At 54.8% G+C, this 13,962-nt stretch overlaps 1 protein-coding gene and 1 long non-coding RNA gene across 7 annotated transcripts in view; one reads left to right on the plus strand and one right to left on the minus strand.

Moving 5' to 3' along the window:
* Positions 1-3,357: 3,357 nt before the first annotated feature.
* Positions 3,358-6,208, minus strand: HAND2 (heart and neural crest derivatives expressed 2). The gene is made up of 2 exons (XM_036854869.1): positions 5,575-6,208; positions 3,358-4,246 (listed from the first exon to the last, which is right to left on the minus strand). Exons 1-2 carry the CDS (start codon positions 6,127-6,129, stop codon positions 4,148-4,150), a joined length of 654 nt encoding a protein of 217 aa, XP_036710764.1. The 5' UTR covers positions 6,130-6,208; the 3' UTR covers positions 3,358-4,147.
* Positions 6,209-7,173: 965 nt separating this feature from the next.
* Positions 7,174-13,962, plus strand: part of LOC118896692 — a 149,534-nt gene continuing 142,745 nt past the window's right edge. For all 6 annotated transcript variants that reach the window (XR_005020250.1, XR_005020251.1, XR_005020252.1 and 3 more), the window contains exons 1-2: positions 7,174-7,349; positions 7,775-7,890. This is a non-coding gene — a long non-coding RNA (uncharacterized LOC118896692). The remainder of the gene's footprint in view (positions 7,350-7,774; positions 7,891-13,962) is intronic.

Below are 13,962 nucleotides of genomic sequence, written 5' to 3' on the forward strand. Positions count from 1 at the left end.
CTGTGCCCAGGGTACGGGCCCCCGCACACACACCTGAGGCCCTCGCAGCCGGCTCGGGCTCTCGCTGCAAAACTAGTCTCGGAAGCAGCTCGCCAGGCCTCCTCCAGCTGCCTGTGGCTTTGCCTCGAGATCACTCTCACCCGCGGCCCCCCTTCCTGCGAAATCCGTGTGCATGCAATTCACTCCTTTTGCCACCTTAACAACGGGGTGTGGGCTACCAGCCCCGGACGGCGGCCAGCAGCGGCCCAGGTGAGGGGGCAGGGATGCAGCCGCCCTCCTGTCCCGACTCTTGCACACTTGGTTTCCAAGGGGCCCGAAGGTTGTCGTCCCTGGCGCCACTGCTGCACTCGCCTCACCGCGGAGACGACCAGGACGCCTGGTCCTGCCGCCCCTGAGGAGGGCAGCCTAGGTGAGAGGCCCACCTTTCCTAGATGCCCGGACCTACTGGCTAACCGACTGGGAGGATGGAGCTTCCCACCGTGCCCCCAGAGTGTGGCCCCGGGATTTAGAAGGCAAGAAGAACTCCAAGTGATCTTGCTGTCATCTCCTTGGCATGTCGACCTGAAAAAAAAAAGAAAAAGAAAAAAAGGAAAAAGAACAAAACAACTCTGAAAGCCACAGTAAGTGTCCTGCCTGGGGGGCGAAAAGTCCTGGAAAATTGGGGTTGGGACCAGGGAGTGCTCGGGTCTCCCTCTGTCGAGTTTCCCAAATTACTTCCCAAGAAGGTGAGAATGGGTCTGTTGGCGCGCGCGCGCGCGCGCACACACACACACACACACACACACACACACACACACAGACACACACGGCGGCGAGCCCTCGCCCCGCCGGTGCTCCAGGGTTATCAGGCTCTCGGCCCGCGCGGCGGTCTGGGGCCGGCCCCTGACAACCAGATCCACCATCAATTTACCTTCCGCCGCCCCAGCTTCCCATTTAGCTTTTAACGTCAAATCCTGCATTTTTGTCGGCTCCGGCCTGTCTAGAGAGCTTGTGATTTCGCTGCAGGAGTGATTGCTTTTAACAAAATGGCAGCAACCACATTATCCGAGCAATTAAAACAGAGGCCTTTTAGCCAGTCCCACAAGGCAGGAGCTTGGAAACTTTTTTTTTTTTTTTTAAGCAAAGAAGAAAGGGAGTTAAAAGAGAAAGAAACGTGTAGAAGAGAAAAGCATGGAAGCGTGGAAGAAACGCCTGCTTCGCCCACCACTCAGTGCCCTGGGACTTGACGACGTGGGGCGGGAGGTGGGGTGGCACTGCGCATTGGGAGGGTGGGGGCGTGCGGCGGCGGGAGTGACCGACAATCTGGGGTGTCTTGCTGTTGAAGCGTTCGGCCGGGTGGTGCGCTCGCCCGGTTAGGGGGTTCGGCCCCCTGGGGTGTCGGGTCTGCCGGATGTCTGGCCCGTTGAGGTGGCGGCTGGGTTGGAACGTCCAGGTGGTGGAGGTGTCGGGGCCTGGTGCTGCGGAGCCCGAGGAAGCGGCGCGGCGGGCGGGCAGGAGAGCGGGCGGGCAGCGCCGGGCCCAGGCCAGACAAAGAGGCCGGACCCGCGTTGCTGGAGCGCGGGTTTAAAAGCATGTGCAGCAGCCGGCGGCCTCGTAGCGACGGTGCTGCCAGGGTCTTCTGGCTCCCTTCTGCTGGTGTTTAACAAACCACAAAAAGTGTTAAAGCGGCAGCAATGCGTTAAGGCCCAGGTGGCGAGGAAGACCACAGCCAAGCCAGGCCCACACCAGCCAACACAGGCACGTGAAGACAACAGCTCTGGGGTTCCTGTTTTGAAAACCTCACCGCCTCCACCACCGTGCACTCCACTACCTCGGTAAACTCTATCCCTCCGCCCCTAGGATCTGGCATCTTTCTCTCGAACGGATTAAAGTAAAAGGCGGCTGGAGGCGGGAGAGGGAGGGAGCCCCTCGGTCAAACGGACAGGGATCCCGAGAGTCACAGAAAATCAAGGCGCGCCTCCCTCCGCCCCCCAGCGTTATAAACAAAGGCAAGTGTCTGTAAACACAGCCCCGCGCCCACCATGTCGGCCCAGCGCCGGCTGACCCGAGGGGAGAAAGTTCAGATCGCTTTGGCCGAGTTGTTCTAACCCCGCGCCCTCGAGTCGGCGGCCGCCCGCAGCAGAATCCCGCAGCGCCGCTCGCCCGCCTCCCGCCCGGCGCTTGCGAATTCGCCGGCTGCCGGCGGTGGGCTCAGAGGCGGCACCCGCCAGAGTGGGACCCCTGGGATGGCGGGGGAGGGTCCGTGCCCGAGGCCGAGGTGCGAATATCACCCCGAGGATGGGTTCCAAGGTGGAAACCCTCTGGCCAGCCTCCCTAGCCCCAGATCTGTACACGCGGCGTTTCCTGAAGCAAACCGCTTTTTAATAAGTTTCGCCCTTCTCCCTCCCCCCTCCGCACCCCCCATCCCTCCCTCAGCTCCCCCTCCCCGGCCTGCCGAGCCCTTTCCGGCACTCCAGCTTCTCCGACTCCTAGAGCAGAGATTCCGCTCTGGCCAAGCCCACGGGCAAAGGAAGCCTCGGAGACTTCCTTCCGGGATGTGCCTGGGCTCCCGGAGCCCGAACCTCCGACGGGGGTGGGGGGGAGTCCCGGCGGCTGAGAGCTGGGGACGGAGCCCCGGGCTGGCCTGGCCTGCGGCCGGGAGGACTTCAGACACCGCACAGTTAATATTGAGTTCCCTATAGCTCCTTGTAAATCTAGCGCCCGCTCCACGCCCCCCCCCCCCTTTAAATCCTCGGTCGCGTTCTTGACCTCTTACTTGACGTAGAATTCCTGGTTACCTAATCACGGACTTTTTTCCCCCGAAGGGCCTCCTCCTCCTCTCCCTCCCCGCTCAAACCAGTCCCCCCCTCCCCACCTAACCCCCCATCGAGACGACCAGCCAAAACCTCTTTTCCTTTCTCCTGGTCTTTTCTCCCGTTTCTTGGATGAAAGCCCTATATTTTGAATTAAAAACTCTAGACTAGTTCCTGCGGCTGCAATAACGTGTGGGTTTCTCCCCAAAACGCCCTCAACCGAAAATGGCTCCTCAAACAAAACCCGAAGCCCCCCCCCCACCCCCCCACCAATGGCATCTGGTTGATTTCAGGAAAAGGACACCTTTCCACCTTCTGAGCAAACCGCCCAGGCCTCTCTCCGGCCAGACCCTCCTTCCGCAGCCCACTCAGCGCTCTCCTGGGGGCCAGGGGCAGAGGGAAGGGAGGCAGCGCTCGATGGCGCCCAGGCCCTTTGGCAGGATTTTCACCAAGGACACTTCTCTTTAAAGGGCCTCCTCGCCAGCCCTGCGAGGCCAGGAGCTCAAGTTGATGACTGGTCCGAACCACTGACTCTATCAAACAAAGTTAGAGGCAATCATGATAATTTAGTTTACTTCTGAATATTTTAAATATAATGAAAACAAGTATAACAGTTTTGTTTTCAAAACTCTTTTGAGGTATCCACCATTAAAAGATTGGGGTTTTGTAAAAAAAAAAAACACACAGTGGTTTATTGAATACTTACAACGTTTACACCTTCAATATTAATTAAATTCCACTTAGTTTTAGAGGACGGAAGTGCACAAAACAAGTAGCTGTTGGAAACATCTTCACATAGGGAACCACCACAGATGAAACGGCAGCACTAGATACCGACCCCAACGGAAATGTTAGCGGCCCCGTTTTCTGCTTTGAAATAAAACTTTATAATCCCCAGGAATATTTATATCCAAAGGCCAAGTATTAAAGATACACTTCACATACACACTATTGTCCGCTGTCTTTATCTGGAAGGGGTTGGGGAGAGGGCACCGCTGGTGTCTACACAGCCAGGAGGAAACATTCACAAACAGAGAATCTACGAGACGCCGGGATCCCTTACCACGCGGGAGTGTCCTCTTCATATTAAAATATGGAATGCTTTTCTTCAAATATCCACTTTGTTTTTGGAGGGGAAGGTGGGGAGCGGATGCCTCGAAGGGGGGCAAAGAGAGGGAGGCACATTGCACATAAATAAACCGGATGATCCAAATGCAGGAAGTCCTCAGAGCGGAGCGCGCGGAGCTTGCCCGGAGTCCTGGGTCTGCATCCGGCTCCTGGGCCCGGCTCGCGCTCTCCTCCTCCTCCTCTTCTTCTTCTTCTCCTTCTCCTCCTCCTCTTCCTCCTTCTCCTCCTCACTGCTTGAGCTCCAGGGCCCAGACGTGCTGCGGCCAGCCCGTCCGGCCTTTGGTTTTCTTGTCGTTGCTACTTACTGTGCTTTTCAAGATTTCGTTCTGGGCAGAGGGGAGGCGAGGGGGAGAAAAGGAGAAAGAATCAGAGAGGAGACCCGGTTCCACGCCACCCCCGCGCTTTTCCCGGCCAGAGGAGAGAGAGAGCCAGCCAGGGATGGTGGGTAGGATGCTTTCAAGTCCCAGCCCCTGCAGAAGAGCTACGGAGGCCGGCCGCTGCCCTAGTTCCCGCCCGGGCCTCCAGACGCCGGCAGCGCTCAACTCCCGACCGGCAGGTTTATAAACAACCACCCGTTTTCAAGTCGTTTATGGAGGAACCGGGGGCCTTCTCTCTAACTCCAGATGTAGGGGCGCGAGCGGGGGTCATCGCAGCCCCAGCTCCGCGCTCTAAGGAAGATGGGGTGAGGTGCCCCTGCCTTGGCCTGGGCCTGTCCGCATGCAGCTCGGCCTCCGGCTCGTTTCGGCAGTGCCTCTCCTTCCAAGGCCTCTGAAATCCCCGGTTACCCGGGATCACTCGACTATGTAGCGACTAAAGCGCCATAGGCCCCAAAGAAGAAAACCTCGACAAATGGGATAATTTTCCAGGCCCTTCGTGGCAATAGCCCTGCTCTGAACACCACTACCCTCTGGGCAGCTGGTAGGAACTTGAAAAAACTAATTTTCAGTTATAATTTCGTGTTACTGTTAACAACAATTACAATGACCAAGATAATATTTACTATTTGTCTTAAAATGTACAGGCTCATGCAAACAAAACAAGAACTACCGTGAAGTATACTCATCTGGGAAGTCACATTTTAGCCTCAGTGCCAAAGAGAAACTGCATTTTGAAGTTAAAAGTACTAATTTTATGTTTACCTTGACGTCTTCCCGGCACAGAAATCAGAACAAGCATAAAATTCTTAGGATTAGTGGCTGCCTCATTCTCAAGAGGGAGAAATGCAATCACTAGTGAAATAATTGGGATCAAGCGCTTCTGAGTAACTTATTTTAGAAATATCTGAAAGCAAGATCGGATTGGAAGCCAAATGAAGGCTCTACTGGACAGGGAATGAGGGGTCCGGGCCAGTGCGATCGGGAGATCAAGCCGGACCCTGAGTCCGCGAGGCCCGCCCTGAGTGCCGGGGGGAGCGGCGATAACCCGCGGGTAAGATCACCAGCGCGAAGCATCCCTCTTAACCTCCTCCGCGTGCTGACACCCTCCCCCACCCCCTCCGCTTCTGCGGGAAACCATCCCGACCAGAACCTGGTGCAAGCAACCCTGGCTCAAGACGCAGCCAAAGAACGCGGAGTGCCATTGCTCAGCCCAGCTGTAAAGAGACCGGAATTCCCGGTCCCCCGTACCCCACTGCCCGCTGCCCCCTGGTACTGACCAGTTCCTTCTTCCTCTTCTCTTCTTTCACGTCTGTCTTCTTGATCTCCGCCTTGAAGGCCTCCGCCTCGCCGTTCTGGTCGTCCTTGGCCAGCAGGTCCATGAGGTAGGCGATGTAGCTGGTGGCCAGGCGCAGCGTCTTGATCTTGGAGAGTTTGGTGTCGGCGGGCACGTTGGGGATGCACTCGCGCAGCTCAGCGAAGGCGCTGTTGATGCTCTGAGTCCTGCGCCGCTCCTTGCGGTTGGCGGTGCCCCGGCGCTTCACCGGGCGCGGCCCCCCCAGGCCCGGGGGCCCGGCGCCCGGCGGCACCCCCCCGTAATGGGAGTGGTCCAGGCCGGCGGCGCCGCTGGCGTACTCGGGGCTGTAGGACAGGGCCATGCTGTAGTCGGGGGGCGACATCTCGGGGTGGCCGATGAGCCAGCCATGGAAGTAGGGGTTCTCCTCGTGGCTGCAGCGGCTGGCGGCGGCGGCGGCAGCGGCGGCGGCGGCGGCGGCGAACGGATAGCCCTCATGGTGCACCACCGGGTGGTGGGGGAAGCCCCCCACCAGACTCATCTCGCCCTCCGCGCCCCTCCACGCGCCCCAGCGTGCGCACAGTGCCGCCGCGCCCTCGGCCCGGGCCCCCGCTCCGGCGCTCGGCGGCCTCCCCCACCCCCCAGCCCCCAGCCCCCGGGCGCCCCGGCCGGCCCGGCAGCCGCAGAGGGGGCTGCTGCAGCCCGGGCCCCGGCCCCCCGCCTGGCCCGCGGGGCCCGCCTCAGCAGCGCCGCGGCCGCCGGCTCCCCATAGGGCGCGGCGAGGTGGTCCCGGCACCGTGCGCCCCTGGCCGCCGCCGCCGCCGCCGGCTCCCGCCTCGCTCCACGGCCCGCTCGCAGGCTTCTGCTTCCCGGGCGTCTGCGGGCAGGCACAGTCCTCTCGTGCTCATGCAAAGGTGCCCGGGCTCCGGCGGGGCTGCTCGGCGGAGTCGCCGGGCTCCGCGCCCCGGCCGCGCGCCCGGCGCCGCTGCTACTCGGAGTCCCGGGGCGAGTCCAAGCCGCGGCTGGAGGAGCCGGCGGGGTCGACTGCTCACTGTGAAGCTACCTCCATGCGACCCTCCCCTTCCCGCCCTTTCCCCTCCCCCCACCAGCCTGATCTGGGTTCTTGGGCGCTTATTGTTTTAATGAAATTTTTGGTTGTTGTTGTTTTGGTCCTTGAATGTGATTTTAGCTGCGAGTAACGTGTCCCGCGCTCCTCTCGGGCTCCCTCGGAGGGTTTTCAGAGAGGTCTCAGTGCATCCATTTTCTCAGATCCTCTCCTTCTTTCGGGGGGAAGGATCTAGGCCCTGCAGGCGCCCTGGAGCGCGAAGGCGGCGGCTGGGGCTCGGAGGGGTCTGCGCGGCGGCCTTGGGAGCTCCCGGGCGGCGGCGGCGGCGGTTCTCCGGGACTGGACACCGTGAGGGAAGCAAGAGGATTTTCCTAGCAGGATCTCCATGTACAGCTACATCTTTAGGGCCGCTCGGGTTAATATATGTCGTCAGAGGCTCCTCACGCCAATCCCGGGGCGGCGGGGGCGGCGCCTCGCGCTCTCTGCAATAAAACTTTTTGATGTTCTCCTTGCTAATTGCCGAGGTCCTCATCCAGGATTGGCTGCCCCTTCATAACCAGAAGATAATTAAAACGAGGGGGGGAGGGTTAAAAAAACTTTTTTATCAGCCGGAGGTTAATGCAAGTGTTTAACAGATGCTTCACTATTAAAATATTTTCCCCCCAAGTCGCAAATATTGAAGAATCTTAAACCAGGTACGGTATCACTCCGCTTTCTTTTCTGATTAAAAAAAAAAAAAAAACAAGGAAGCAGATATTTCTTTTCGAAGTGTTTTGTAGGTAACCGAGGCAAGAAAACCAGAAGGCAGCGGGCGCAGTTCCGTGCGGGGCCGGGAGCAGAGGCGGCGGGCGGTCCCCACGGAGGCGCGTCTCCAGCCCAGGCGGGCGCGGGGCGCGGGGCCCAGGGTGCGGGGCGCGGCGGGGCACGGCTGCGGCTTTGACCTGGGCACGGGCTGGAAACGCCCGCCTCGGCGTCGCTGGACTTACCCACCATCCCGTTACCCAGGCCAGGGACGTCTTGGGTAGCTCATGTTATTGTGGCTGCTTTTGGAGATCATGGTGGAGACCCCGGGACCGACGGCCAAGCCGATTGTAAATACTCTTACTTCCATGTTCTTCAGGGACACCAGCCCCAGCGAAGGAAGACCTTAAGCGATTTCAAAGCGCAGGCACATCGATTCCCCGAATTTGTTGTGTGGCCGGTATCGGTGTTCCCCTGGTTTAACTAGCCTGTCTGGTAAGTAACTGAATATTTTTTACAGCGTGTTCTGAGCTTATTTTCCAGTTTTTATGAACAAACATATAAATACATTTCTGCATTCCTGCCTCTGCCATAAAAGCGGGCATCTGTGGAAAGCAGGTTTAGTTATCGGAGGGGTACCATTAAACACCAGTTTAAGAGGCAGGCCGGGAGGACGGCTCGTGGATGTTTAGACTGCTGGCCTTGGTGATCTTGAACGCATTATAACGGAAAACGGATCTCCACTTGTAAGTCACCCGGCCGCAGGGCACCGGGGCCGCGGCGCCCCGAGCGGCGTGAGCCTCTCCAGAAAGCTCGCAAGAGGTTGAGGGGGGGCGGCGGTGGTGGACGGTGGCAGGAGCTGAAATGATCCCCGGGGCTTGGTCCTGAGCCGCCAGGGGAGGCTGATGGGTAGCTGAGGATTCCGCCCAAAGGGTCGGTGTGGAAAAGGGTGTCTACAGGAGCCTGCGGGCCGTAAATTAGAGGGAGCCCACGCGGAGTGTGCAGGGGCCCGCGCTGAGCCTGGGACTTGCCGCTGGGCCTGGCGAGGGTCGCCCAGGGGAGGCCAACTACGCTACCTTGGGCGTCGTCTCTGGCAGGCAGGCAGAGTCAGGCCCCAGGCCGCAAAGGGAGTCCCACCCAAAGGACTCAGCGAGCACAGTCCTTTCCTTGCCTGCTGCGTGCGTTTTGCGGGGCACACGGTTGGGGATGGAAGGCCAGGTCAGCACGAATAGAGGGCGGGGTTGGGGGGTACCCAACTCCTGAGCTGCCAGGGATTGGGGCGGCCGCCAGCCACTAACCCCAGAGCCCTGGGCAACAGCTTTGGGAAACATGTTTTAGGTTTTAGGTGGCCGGGCTGCAGGAGAGGGAAAGGAACCCAGAGAGGGTCGTAGAAATCCAGTCTGGGAGTCCTCATGACGGCCCATTCAGTCCCTTCAGCAAGGGGTCAGTTTCCCTGGATGCCCCCAGCAGAGGTGTTAAGGCAGAGGACAGGAGGTGGGGAGTAGCTGAAACCAGACTGGTTGGTAAGTGCCCTTTGGGCTCAGAACAAAATAGCCACCTAGAGCTTTGAACCCTCACCTTGGGTAGGTCTGCAGTTTTGAGCACAAGGAGAGTCTTTTAAAGACCTTGTTGTTCAAGGAAAGAATATAGGTAGTGTGGTCAGGGTTCTGTTTACATTTTCACCGGGGGAGGCCAACCCTGAATGTGTAAATACTGGTAGTTCGATCCTCTGACATTTGATACATTTTTAAAAAGTCTGTTTATAAAAACACATCTAGGCCTCAGGAGCAGGTAGACAAAGTACGATGATTGCACCCTGGCTGGGAACAGATAAAAATGCAGGGAAAGTAGATGCAAGCTGCTTTCAGGCCAGGGGGAGTTTGGGGAATTGAAAGGAGGAGGAAGAGGCCAGGGAGAGGGCTGCACCAGGGCACTGGGATGCAGTGTCCACCAGAGGCGAGGGGCCTCCGTGGTAAAGGCGTCAGAACTCGCCACTTGCAGCCTTTCTCCCACGCTCTTCTCATTGAAACAAAAAGAGGACGAACCCCTTCATGGTCCCAGAGAGCCCGGCAAGTGATAGAAGAGATGGACAGCACGGGACAGAAAAAAGTCGTAAAAGATGCTAATCTGAACATCCGTCCTCATTGACAGTGAGTGTCATTATCAGTTAATTAATGTGATCCGAGGGTCTAGGGGTTCATGAATCTCCGAAAGCCAAAATGCAGAGGCTACAGCCCTAGAAAGGGGGCTTGGAGGCAGGGGACAAATGGGAGAACTCTAGGGTCCCTAACTGGCTGAGTTCCACTCTGGATGCACAACCAGAGTCCACTTTTTTCTGTTAGCGCTCTCTTTGGGACATTTTGCTCCGGGTCCAGTGGGATGCTGGATTCGTCTGCTGCTTTGGAAAGCTGTGAGGCAAAGATGCCGTCTCAGGTTTGCCCCCCGTTTCGGTGGCCAGTGCCTTCTGGGGGGCTACTGATGGAGCCGGTGGTAGTGGTGGTGATGGAGGGGAAAGTGGGAAAGGAAAAGGAGGAGGGGGAAGTTCCTGGCTTAGTTATCAGCCCAGGGACCCCATCCTGGTCTGTTACTAGTGTGGCCTCTGGTGTGCTGCTCCCCAAAGGGCACACGTTCCGAGTACTCCAGGGCAGGTGAGACGATGCGGGCTGGGGGCCGCCTGGGGTGCCTGCAGGAGGAATCCTGCAAGGACGAGGGTGTGCTAACATCTTCCCCTTTTCTGAGGCCCTGAGCTGAGCTGCAACCAGTCTTACCTAGGCGGGGAGACTGCTTCACAGGAGGGGGGGCTGGGGATGAGGTCTGCGATCCTTGTAGCTGACGGTGTACCCACTGTGCTGCACGTTACATCTGACGTTGCAGCTAAGCAGACGGAACTGGGGTCCAACGTTTATTCTGGGCCCGTGTCTCCTGTCTCTTTTCCCTCACTCCTACCCCTTCCCCTGGAAGGGAGTCAAAGGGCACGCGAATGGCGGCACACTCCCTTGCAAACGTTCTGGTCTTGTGAGATATTACTTTTAAAATAAATCTGGTTTAAAGTAAATATTTTCTTAAAAACTTCAGTCTGTTTTTAGGGAAAATACAGATCTTTTCGAGGTATTTATTATTTCAAAGGCGAGGGCAGTTTGTATCTTGTGTTTTACTCATGAGAACTCAAAATAAACTGGACCTGAAAATAACCAGGCCAGAGGGCCATAAACACACATTTTATGTTTATGGGAATTATGGCTCAATTCCCTTCAGCGTCTTTCAAATTTCGTTTTCCCTTATTTTCTTAACCAACGTAGTAGAAGTGACTCTGGGCATTCCTTTAAATATCTATAATGCTCTTCTGGGAGGTGAACCCCAGAACGTGCTAAGAAGCCCAGAAAGAACATCAAACCCAGAAAGTGGCCGCAGAAGCAGTGTGTTCTTGAAGATGTCACCCCAGCCTCACCTGCTCCAAGGATGTGCTTCCTGTGACACCCTAATTGCTCCACGTTTCTGTCTGTCCAAGGGTGGGGTTGGTTCATTGTACCTGCTGGCCACTTAGCCCCAGAACCTCTAGGACAATCTAGAACCACGCATATTGTCTGAGTGGCAGCAAGAGTCTCCCTCTAACTGGGGTTTTGTAGTCCCTCCCTTTCTTGTGTACCTTTTGGCGAGTGACAGTGGCCCCAGAAACGTGGTGGTGCTCGAAGTACACATCTACAAAGCAGAATCAAGTTTGATCGGACTCACGTCTGTTTCAGAAACGAAGGGCAGGAAGAGCTGCCCTTGGCTCTTGGGAGGTTTCATTTCTCGTGAGCATTTTCTTGTTGGATTTTGGGGTGGGCCTGGGGTATTTGGTGAGTGAGCCCTTGTCCCTCCTCTTTCCCATCCGAACAGATCTGTGGCGACAGGGTGGGGAGGGGCTGATCCACATGCAGTGATGACTCTGGAGGGGCTGATTGCTCCGCGTTGATCAGGAAACAGTTAAGTCAGTGGAGAAAATTGGAACTTGCTGGGTGCTTGTAACCCCCCTGCATTTAGCCCTTCTCTCTCTCTTTCTCTCTTCTCTCCTCCCTTTCTACCTTCTTTTCCCTCTCTACCTCCTTCCCCCTTCTCTCCTTCCCTTGCTTCTAATTTGCCTTCCAGCAATACTTGGATTTACAGGGTTTTTGGTATCATAGAACCTGAAAGTGGTGAAGAATAAGACACTGGCTCATCCTTAAATAAAGTCCTTTAAGAAAAATATTTTTAAAAATGGAAATATGACTGACATATAACATTGTGTACAATAATTAAGGTGTACACTGTACAAGAAACATCTTAATGTCCACTATGATGGGTGGTGGGAATTTGCATTTTCTCCAAATAATCAATGACTAGATCTTCATATTAACTGGCAAATGTGCTGCTGCTCTGGAGGGTCTTTATTGATGAGGGGGAACCTTTGCCAGGTATCCACATTTGTCTGTAAAGCTAAAATCCGTACTCAGACTGAAGGGAACAAAAGATAATGCACATGAAGGGGCCTCACTCCGGGCGGCATGATGTATATATATATACATGGGAAGTGTTACTAATGTAATTATGTGGTCCTAAGAGGTATGATAAATCTGATCTTTGCTACTTTGTAGTAAAATATAGATGGAGTTTAGAGCAGAAGTGGCGGAAGAAAATACACCTCACAGGATTTATGTCAACTACTCATTCACATTCTTGTTTCAATCAAATCACCTACACACACAAGCAATATTTTCTTCCAAGCCGGGAGGAAAGCATTCAACATGCAGAAGAGGAAGTAATTGTAATTTTGCATACACGCTCTAAGGAAATGGTAAGGAATAGACTTCAACTAGTCTGCAATACAGTCTGCGGTTCAGAATAAAATATGAAAGCAAATGGCAGCTTAAAATGCGGGGCTTTGGACAAACCACTCAAGTGACTGAAGGGTCTGTTTGTGTCTGGAAGCCCCAGTGCCTTCCCAGTTCTAACTGCAGTGTGGCTCGCATTCCTGTTCTGAAGCCTCCTTTGCAAATTCACAGAGATAGATTTCTCTAGCCCTGGCAGTTGCTTCCAAACCCTTGCTAGTTTCTTCCGGGGCCTTTGCTTCTAGACGAGGGCTCGCCAGGATGGCTAGGTTTCAGGTTAACAAAAAGAAACCGTTTTATTGTCGATATTAATGGCAAACCTCGATGTTTACAAGGCTTGGGTTCAGCAGATCAAAAGCAGCTTGGCTTGACTTCTCAATATTCTCTGGAGCTTAGACAATTAACTGCAATTTTGCTCCTAACGAAACAACACAGAGAAGTTCGTTCCAGAAACGCTGAAGGTAGTCTTTCAGCAGAGATTTTTTTTTTAACCTGTGTACAACCTGTCAGAATCTAAAACATTTGTCCACTGAGGCTGAGCTGAGTTTTGAAGGAAACCTCCTTAAGAAAATGTGTTGGCAAAGTGTCTTCGTTTGCAACGCCACGAGCCTGTTCAGCCCTGCATTCCATGCTTGCCTCTCTGGATCCGGCAGACTGAGGTCTCCCTGGTAATTTGGGTACACCGAGTCTCCAGTTAATGACAGATAATCAGCCTTTGGGTCATTCGGTCATTCTCTTATTACAAACCCCTCCTGCTCTCTCTGATCTCCTTTCAAACTATATTTCACACAAACAAATAAAGCAAGACAGGGACAAGTTCTTAAAAGAGAGAGAGAAATATTAGAAACTCCCGATACAGAACGCTACACAAGGAAAGGCAAGCTAAAGGAGGATAGGAAAGGACATCTTATCCAAATGAACATGTTGTGTACAAAACATTAAAGGAAAAGGCTCTGGATTCTGTTAAAGTGACAGAAAATTAAAATAAAAATAATTGCAGGCAGAAAAGTTATAACATAAACAGAGAAGGCAGGATGCTTGCTGGAAATGCGCAGCACCAGGAGGCGAATTTGTTGTTACAGATTATATATCTGCAGTGTGATTGGAGAGGCGCGACTTTGTTTCATTTTCCAGGAGAGAATGGATTTCTTTTTAATACTTGTGTGAGTGCCCACTTAAGTTAACACAGGCCAAAACCTCGAGGAACAAAAAATGGAATTGCATTCTGCTTCTTGCAAAGCATCCAACTTCAAACGAAGGAATTGGTTGCATACAGAAAAAGCAGAATTCCATTCAGAACACATTGAGAGACTCCACTAGAAGCGGATGACTGATGCTTTTTTTGTTTTGCTGACAGAAGGCACAGATCATTCTTGGGGAAGTACCACCGAAGCCAGTTCTCCCTGCCCCCACAGCACCCGACCCAACCCCCCCCGGGGGTCTCCATTTGTCCAGTCTACCTTTGGCTGTGACTCCAGAAAGACAAACTTCTGATTGGCCAAGGTATATCTCTGACCACATCCCTCTGGGAAAAGCCTGGGAACGTGTAGCTCTAATAAGAGCCCTGGGGAGAGTGCCCCAGTGCCATTTTCCTGCCCCTGCCTGCCCTTAACCGTACCTTTTGGCCCAAGTCCAGGGCTCCTGAAAGGTCAAAGTCTAGCCGCTGGTGTCGTCTGCAAGCCCTAGGTTTTCAATCCTAAGAGAGACTGGAACTTATTGC

This window comes from Balaenoptera musculus, chromosome 6 (genome assembly GCF_009873245.2).
Source record: "Balaenoptera musculus isolate JJ_BM4_2016_0621 chromosome 6, mBalMus1.pri.v3, whole genome shotgun sequence".
In the NCBI taxonomy this organism is placed as follows: domain Eukaryota; kingdom Metazoa; phylum Chordata; class Mammalia; order Artiodactyla; family Balaenopteridae; genus Balaenoptera; species Balaenoptera musculus.

What these genes read in the sequence shown, in the direction of transcription:
- HAND2 (XM_036854869.1), bottom strand. Translation starts at nt 6,129, where the DNA reads ATGAGTCTGGTGGGGGGCTTCCCCCACCACCCGGTGGTGCACCATGAG. An exon ending in AGAAGAGGAAGAAGGAACTG is followed by an intron (nt 4,247 to 5,574) that starts GTCAGTACCAGG and finishes CCCTCTGCCCAG; the next exon opens with AACGAAATCTTGAAAAGCAC.